Here is a 9301-nt window from a genome sequence, read left to right on the forward strand (position 1 = left end):
AAAATATATTGAATCCGTTGTTGATGTTATTTTTATATATATTTCATACATAATATTAGAAATGTCTTGTTTTTAAATCTGAAAAAAAAAATAGGTAATTTTTTTTTGTTTGTCATGTTTTTTATGGATAGAGTTATCTGATTGTTGGTGGAATGTGGCACCTCTCTAAAACGATTTTACTATAGCGCGCTATAGAATTTTCTCCAGAATTGATTTTCATGTTATATTTTACTTATCTATAATGACATTCTAATTATAACAGCAATTACATTTATTAACAGTGGTATACTCTTTATAAAATTACTTATTTATAACAGCAAGCTCAAATAATATTTTGGAAGAAATATATTATGTAGAAAATAAAATATCAGAAAAAAATTTGGTAATCATCATTAATGTCATGCTAGCAGTAATTTCTAAGTTCGAATATCTAACTTAAAGAAAAAATTATATTTAAATGATACAAATCAGTTATTTAACAATTTTACAAGAAAAATGCTATTAATATTTATCTTTTTTATATTCATACTATTTTTAATTTAGCAACTTTTTGTTTATAACAGCTAAATGAGATTCAAACGTCAAATGCCGATATACATATATAACAATACCTTTCTATAACAGCAATGAAATTATCAAACAGATATTGCTCGCTATAGAGAGGTTTGACTGTATATCATAATTTAGTTGAGGTGCATAAAAGTTAGCGCGGACATTAATTATTATAATAAATAAATAAATAAATAAATAAATGTAAATAAAATGATAACTCTAACACAATTCTGTACTTATACCCAAACCTTCTTTTTAAAAAATAGTTAGATTAATTGCAACATCATTTTTTTTTCTTTTTAGGTGGACTCTTCTATTCTATTTTACTAGGACTAGGATACTACCTTTTGTGAGAATGGTAAAAGGAGTTGCCCATTATCTCGCAGTGAGTGTATCAAATATCTTCTCCTCATACTTCTCAACAGTATCACTCTGTTGTCTCCCATTTCTTCAGATGCTATACCTATTTCCACTCCGACTCTATAGTTATGATGTTGAAAATACGCGTTACAATATCTGTTTAAGTAAAGACTTTGTCTCCTCCACCAAACTTACTTGTGATATCATCATGTAATTGCAGCACAAGAACAACTTGTTTAGTAAGTGTTTTTAAGCTCTTTCTGTAACACGGTGTTCATTGAAGAGGATTATTTTCTTCCAAATTAGTATGTGCCACACTTTGAATTTTGAGATTTGAGATTCAAACAGTTTAATTTTGATCGTGAATTCGTATAGTCTTTAAATTTTTGAAAACTTGTTAAAGCTGAACGTAAGTGCTTTTAAGCTATTTGTGTCAGAGAATTTGATTGAGGAGGGATTTTTTCTTTTTTTTGGCAATATGTGTGTTGGTACTCCTTCTATGTTAATTCATGTGACACGGTTTGAATTTGGAGAGTTAAATAGTTTAATTTTGATATGGGGTCTTTAATTTTTTTTTTTTCGAAATAAAATTTACATATTTGAAAACTAGGTAAAAATGGCAATTTGAAATATTTTAAAGATATATGAAAGAATTACGGTTAAAAAAACTTGTTTGAATCTCGAAATATGAAAATTGGAATTGAGGAGTAACTATTTGCGTGCAAGACATGTTTTAGATAAACTGTTTCTTGATTTATCTTGTCTCTTCCTTTTTTTGGTAAATATACAACATCTTTGCTTTTTGTAATTTTAGTATTTGTGGTTGTGTTCATATTCTTAATTAATTATTGCATTTTAAAGTGGTAGCACACGACAAATTTTAATTCAGGAATCAGTTATAAAGTGTTCGTTTTATTGTTGAGAATTAGTTATGAAGTGTTAAAAGTTTAGATGAGGAGCACATTAGATGTATTTACTCGTTTGGTCTTAAACATTGAGCCAGATTTTAGTTAGTTTTTTTTTTTTTGTGTGTGTGTAGGTTTGTTGCAGTGCTGTTTGTGCAGTTATCTTCTTGATTGAATTTGTTGCTGATTTTTTTTTATCTTTGTTACACATAACTTATTTGTCATATGCAGTTGTTAGAAAACGACCGATATACAAAGAAAGGAAGGGGCTTTTGTATGGCTAGTGAAATGGAGGAGGTGGCAGAGAAGTGTTTGGACTCTGAGCTTTGGCATGCCTGTGCAGGAAGCATGGTGCAAATTCCTGCAGTGAACTCGAAGGTCTACTATTTTCCACAAGGCCATGCTGAGCATACATGTACGGATGTTGATTTCAGTGCACTGCCGAGAATTCCTGCTATGATCCTATGCAGGGTTGATACTGTAAAGTTCTTAGCTGACCCTAAAACTGATGAGATTTATGCTAAGATTAGGCTTATTCCGGTTTTAAACAATGAGCATGACTTTGAAGACGATACTTTTTTTGGAAGCAGTGTGGTTGAAACAACTGAAAAGCCTATTTCCTTTGCCAAGACATTGACTCAATCAGATGCAAATAATGGGGGTGGTTTTTCAGTTCCCAGGTACTGTGCCGAGACAATTTTCCCAACGTTGGATTTGTCAGCTGATCCGCCTGTCCAAACTGTGATGGCAAAGGATGTTCATGGTGAAATCTGGCCGTTTAGGCACATTTTTAGGGGCACGCCTAAGAGGCATTTGTTGACAAGTGGTTGGAGTACATTTGTTAATAAGAAGAAGCTGGTTGCAGGGGACTCCATTGTGTTTCTGAGGGAAGAAAGTGGTGCCCTTTGTGTTGGAATTCGCAGGGTAAAGCGAGGTGGTATTGGTGGACAGGAAACCCAATCGGGGTGGAACTTAATTGCTGGGAATTATGGTGGATCGTATGCATATTTGAAGGAAGACGAGAAGAGTAGTAGTAATGGAAATCTGAATTCTTCTGGTGGGAGATTTAGAGATAAGGGAAAAGTGAGCCCTGAATCAGTTGTTAGAGCCTCATATTTCGCTTCTACTGGCCAGCCTTTTGAAATTGTTTACTACCCTCGTGCAAGCACACCAGAATTTTGTGTTAGGGCATCTTCGGTGAATGCTGCAATGAGCGTTCAATGGTGCTTAGGGATGAGGTTCAAAATGGCTTTTGAAACCGAGGATCCTTCTCGGATCAGCTGGTTCATGGGAAGTATATCTACAGTTCAGGTTGCTGACCCTGTCCGTTGGCCTCATTCACCGTGGCGGCTTCTTCAGGTAATACAGCCACTCTCAGTTTTCTGTATCAACCAATGTATAATTGATTATTAATGTCAATTTTCCAGTATTCTGACACTATTAGCCACCGTCTCTCTAGCTGATAGTTGACTGGTAGCTAGTGGATATCCTTCAAATATTCATTTAGCCTATTTTCATGGATTTGTTTTTCACATGCGCATCCCAACTGATTATACTTCCTACGTACGATTTGTTTGATTAAAACAAAAAGACAATTAAGTGTGAACTCATGCATTTGTTAAAATATCAATTGGATATAAAAGAACTAATTTGCATTTGGCATTTACATAAAACCAATAAATGCATCATACTTGACACTTAATGTATATTCTTTATGGTATTTAATATAGTTAGTCTACTTAATTCTGCTTGCTTAATGTATATTCTTTATGGTATTTAATATAGTTAGTCTAAACAACAAGTATAGGTAAGTATTTTTCTGGTGGGACTTTCTCAAAAACTAAGTATTGCAAGATATTACATTTTTGATTACTGGCACTGTTTAACATGCTAATGATTTTAGCACTTTAAACAGGAGCACTTTATAGCACTTTAAACAGCAGGCTATATTGACGGACTAATCAGTATTTGACATGCCTATTCTGTTAGCTTAGATAGTGAGACAAAACAAAAAACAAACTAATTTATACGGAATGGTTGTGGGGTGGTTGTGGGGAGAAAGGGGAAAAGATGAGAATCAAATCTTTGTTTAATTTTGTGTCATCTTTCAAATTAGTAAAGACATATTGCGTTATTCACATTCATTTGCTTTTAATTTTTTTTATTTAGAAATGACATACACAAATAATAGTAGAGCAATCAATAATAAGATCGATCTTTATGCGCATAACTAACAAAAGCGAGACTGATGAATAGTTCCTGTTACGTGTGATCATGGGCATCTCAATAAAATTAGTGGTCTAAAGTCAAACTTCAGGCCATAAATATATAGACATACGTACAGAAATAATATTCTACGTAATAATTTAGAGTGTCTGTTTTTATTCTTATTTTTGGTATAGTATTTTTAAAAGAAACATAACGTTTTAACTCCATATATTAATATGATTATTAATAAAAATAAAAAATAATTCTAGTTAATAAAATATTGGTCATTTGTTTGGAATATATTAACTTGGATGTTATTATTAAAACTTTATTTATTAATATGATGTTTGAATTGTTTAATTCAAAACTCTAAAATATTTCTGATAAAAATTAGATAGTTTTTCTTTCTTTCTTTTTTTAGATAATTTTTTTAAATGTATTTCATAATCTTCATTATTATAGTGAAGTTGAAATCATAAAATTTACTATTAAAATTTTGAGGCCTTAAATTTTTTGGAAAACGCTTCATTAGTTTTACCCTTGAGCCACTCGTGCGTGTGATAATTTACTTCTATGCTTATCATATTCTACTGGGACGATTTTAGACTGAGTTGCGCAGACTCTTTATTTTCGATGTCACACTCGTGTCGGATTCTTCAAAAATACACTAATTTTGATGAATCCAACATGCACCCATTGAACCAGTTGTAACATTTACTGGTAGTTTAGTTTATAAACTTATCTCTGTGATATAATACTGCAGGTGACATGGGATGAACCGGATTTGCTGCAGAATGTAAAGCATGTAAACCCATGGCTTGTTGAATTGGTCTCTAACATGCCCGTCATTCACTTGTCTCCACCTAGGAAAAGATTGTGTTTGCCACAAGAGTGCGCACTTGACTGCCAATTTCCATTACCTTCATTTTCGGGCAACCCCCTCGGGTCCAGCAGTCCTTTTGGTTATCAACCTAACAATATCACTGCAGGCATACAGGGAGCCAGGCATGCTCAATTTGGAGATCCTTTATTGGATTTCCAACTTAGCAAAAAGTTGCAGTTGGAAGTGCTACCACCCGTTGATGCTGATTCTGAAATTCCTAATGACATCAGTAAGGTCCAAAAAGAGAGCAATGAAGATTTATCTTCCTTGCTTTCCATGGGTATCTCTAGTCAGATGTTGGAGAAAGCTGATGATGTGAAGAAACCTTCGTTTTTACTCTTTGGCCAGCCAATTCTCACTGAGCAGCAAATGTCAAGGGTCGAGTCTACTAATGCTCCTCCACAAGTCCAAACAAAAAGAGACTCCTCCGGTGAGGCACAATTGAAAACTGAGGAAATTTCTCTGGGCTGGAAAGACTTTTCAGAATGTCTATCAAGTGCTTCATTTCTTTGTAATCGAGGCTATCACGCAGCTGAACTTGGCGCGTTTATTGGTCACTGCAAAGTATTCCTAGATTCAGAGGATAGAGGACGTAGTCTTGATCTCTCAGTTCTAGGATCATATGCAGAGCTGTATAAAAGACTTGCAGACATGTTTGAGAACGAAAGATTAGATATGATGACGATCAGTGTGCTCTATCTAGACGCAACAGGTGCATCTAGACAAATTGGAGATGAACCATTCAGGTGCATTTAAGTACTTCCTATTCTTGAACTCATTCATGTCAAGATATTTTTCTAGTAAAAAGTTCTTATCATTGTTCTGCTCGGACTTGTAATGCAGCGACTTCATCAAGACTGCAAGAAGACTGACAGTTCTGAGGAACCCTGGCAACGGTACTGCAAGGTAATTGTTAGCAATCAAATACTTCCTTTAGCATCAACTGTTTCCTTTGTATGACATTCACTACTAGGGGGAACGGGCACATTGTGATTAACGGTTAAAATCTTGTATTTCAGGAAATGGCTATCCTCAACGTTGTCTAGATACTTCAAACCAGACAGGATCCCTTAGCATCTTTGCACAAAACTAGCTTTTATTTATTGCCTACGCGAATAAGTATCTTAGAAAACCATAGACTACTATATGTAGTTTGAAAGGGCACTACTAGTGGAAACATGGATATGTTTCGAGGATGTTTCAGTTTGTTTTAAAGTTGGTAATAATATGAATGTCATTCTGCTGACTACATCTTGCTGCTGTAACCACATGTTAGTTTGTTCGTTGTGGTATTATCAAAAAAAACATCAAATTTATTCATCCTTGGACTGTTAATATGTATTTCTTCCACATCATTACTTAATGTGTCGTGCACCATGTATTCTTGCGGCATTATTCCTGTGGAACTACAGTTCACATAGACATATATATATATATATATATATATATATATATAAAGAACTATTTGTTGAGATTCAATCCTTTGCTTCTCCGGTTCCTATATAAAAAAGAAACACATGGATTGATGGTAGTTATGCAGATATTATATTTTTAACATGAAACAGATCTGGAAAAGAAGTAACACAAAGGTGGGGACAGGCTTTAGTTTGGTCACATCATGTTTGATTATCCAAACAACCTAATTACCTAAAATGTCGTAGGGTCATCAGATGTGATTTAACAATCAAACAACCTTAATAATGACGAAGAATTGCAAGTGCACGTGAGGGGGTGGGACACAAGCCTGCCAACCAAAATATGTTAGGTCGTCATCATTTTCATGTCATTTAATTTGTACTCTAATCAACAAGTTATTTCATCTATTCTCATTATAAGTTTCACCACTTTCACCTTTTCACTGCATTAAACTCTTCTTAACTGTATGATCGTAATTCGTAAGACCATTATTTCCTTTTTAGTTTAATTTCTTCTGTCTGAACTTTCAATTACGGGTGTATTGGACTAAAACCACTCGTTATTAATTTATCCTACGAAAGTATTACTAACAATTATGTAATGAAATAATGCCCTAGACCCCACTTGGTGGAATTCACTGGGTTTGTTGTTGTTGTTTATGTAATGAAATAATGCATGATTTCATTACCCCATAAGCTCGAACATGATAGTGTCGTCTCAGCATAGGAGCCACTTGATTTATAGAAATAAAACAAGCCTTTTCCAAAAATAAACAAACATTGTACTAAACAAATTAAATACTCGCTCCGTTCACTTTTACTTGGTTCAGTTTAGAAAATTAAGAGAAAAGTAATCACTTAATTCTTAATTGCTGTTATTATTAACTAGTCTCTCCATTTCGAATTAGATGGCCCTTTAGCCTTGGCATACCCATTAAGAAACCCAATAATTAGAAGTGTGTTTTACTTTTTTACCCTTCTTGGCATTGTAAAATTTAATAATCAATTAAGCATGAAAACTTGGTGCTATTATTTCAATTCATGCACGCATAAGTCTACTCTTGAAAAGAGAAGAAAAAGTAAAGTTTCATATTTAAAGTTAGTATTGAAAATATAAAATTGTTACTTTCAATAATTTTAAAAAATATGTTTATATTTAATACTACCAAGGGTAGAATGGAAAAAATATGTGTAAAACAATCTTGATTTTACAACTTGGATAAGTAAATCGAAACAAATATTTTTAAACAGAGGATCAACGAAAACGAAACGAAGAAAGTATAATCATTTATCTAATGTTTATTTAAATCATCAAATTATTTATATTTAAAAAATAATTTAATAAAATTATCATTCTCTTTATTGTTCCTTAATAAACGTGTCATGTAAATATACAAATAAAAATGACGGGGAGAGTACATGTTATAGACAACTGGAAAATGACCCTTAACATAACTTAGTTAATTGATAAAAGAGATTCCACCGTCTGATTATTTCTTTATTGGAGTATAAGTAAATACGTCAAACTAATAAGATACGCAAAGTTGGGTAAAAGGATGGAAGCGGAGACCATGATGCAAGGTAACAATTTGATCATCTCAAGATTATTTGTTTTTTTTTCCTCCTTCCGTCCATTTTTACCTGACTTATATGTACAAAATAATAAATAATAGCGATAATTACTTACCGTATTATCCTTTAAATATAATAAATTTTATATTTTAAGAAAGGCATTGGATAATAAATAATATTTAATATCAAAGATAAAATGAACAAATAATTATAAATTATTTATTAATTTTTCAAACTAGATAATTATCATTGAACGTCTATTTTTATATAGTGGAATGGTAAAAATAATGAGAGCAAATAGTTTTATATGAGATCCTAAAACCACGTTGAATGATCAAACTCCTCATGTAGTCATGTGCTGCTTTGATTTTTGCTTCATCAAATTCAGCTCACAACAACATTGTCATTGATCAAAGTTATGTTTTGTCTCCTAAGCCACATGGGGGGACTGGCCAGTTGTCATATTGAGAAACATTTGCATATATAAAAACAATTCATTATTTCTGGAGGAAAATTCTTCGAAAAAACTCTGAACCAAATGTCAAACATTAGGAGGAAAAAAATAGTTGACATTGAAGTGATATGCAATACATTATAATATGCCACTATATGAGGCTTCTTCCTTTTACACTTGCACCCAAGCTTATGCCACTAAGGAGTTTCAGATTGAATCTTGATTAGACTTGCTTATTATTTAGCTTGGTTCGATTTTAGTTATGAAGTTCAATTTCAATCAAAATTTGACATGCTTAATTAAGTTTAAATTCGACCACTTAATTAAGTTCAAATTCGACCACGCCTACGTAATTGAGTTATATAATCAATGACTTTGAAAAAATAAAATTATTTATTGGATTTGTGAGGGCGAAATAATCTCGTGAACACTTGTAATTGATCTAATTTATAAAGTGATAATGCATTGATAGGTTTTACTCCTTTGTTTGTAATTACGATTGCCATCACATTGTAACAACTTACTAATAAAGGTGAATGTAGCTAAAACTTTAAGTTTAAGAATTCGAAAATTAATATAGTTGGACTTAGGCTTAGCTAAAAAAGTCCTTTCCTTATCTAAAGAATAAAGACTCAAAAGTCTTTGTAATTTTAAGATAGGGACCATAAAACGACATAGATTTGATGACAAGACAACTTAATTGGTGCGGTGGACCCCACAACCCCCACCCCCACCCCCACCCCCGTCCCTTCTTTTTTTTTTTGGTGCATAAACGGCCTATCTCTTACGTCTCTTTTTATTCATTTCATTTGTCCCCTTCTTCCTCCGTAAAGTTTTTCTTCTATTTGGATTAAATCAACCAATTTCTCCCGAGAAATTGTCAACTCCAATTCTCGAGATATATGCATACATCTATCTCTTCATTCACGGAATGGTAAATTCTTTTATAGTT

The 9301-nt window shown here is 32.8% G+C and overlaps 1 protein-coding gene across 1 annotated transcript; it reads left to right on the plus strand.

Annotated features, from left to right (window-relative positions):
* The first annotated feature begins 820 nt into the window (after window positions 1-820).
* Window positions 821-6228, plus strand: LOC107875585 (auxin response factor 18). The gene is made up of 5 exons (XM_016722351.2): window positions 821-1151; window positions 2049-3176; window positions 4789-5654; window positions 5752-5814; window positions 5928-6228. Exons 2-5 carry the CDS (start codon window positions 2094-2096, stop codon window positions 5980-5982), a joined length of 2067 nt encoding a protein of 688 aa, XP_016577837.1. The 5' UTR covers window positions 821-1151; window positions 2049-2093; the 3' UTR covers window positions 5983-6228.
* The last annotated feature ends 3073 nt before the right edge of the window (window positions 6229-9301 follow it).

The sequence above is a fragment of the Capsicum annuum genome, chromosome 6 (genome assembly GCF_002878395.1).
Source record: "Capsicum annuum cultivar UCD-10X-F1 chromosome 6, UCD10Xv1.1, whole genome shotgun sequence".
NCBI classification, from domain to species: domain Eukaryota; kingdom Viridiplantae; phylum Streptophyta; class Magnoliopsida; order Solanales; family Solanaceae; genus Capsicum; species Capsicum annuum.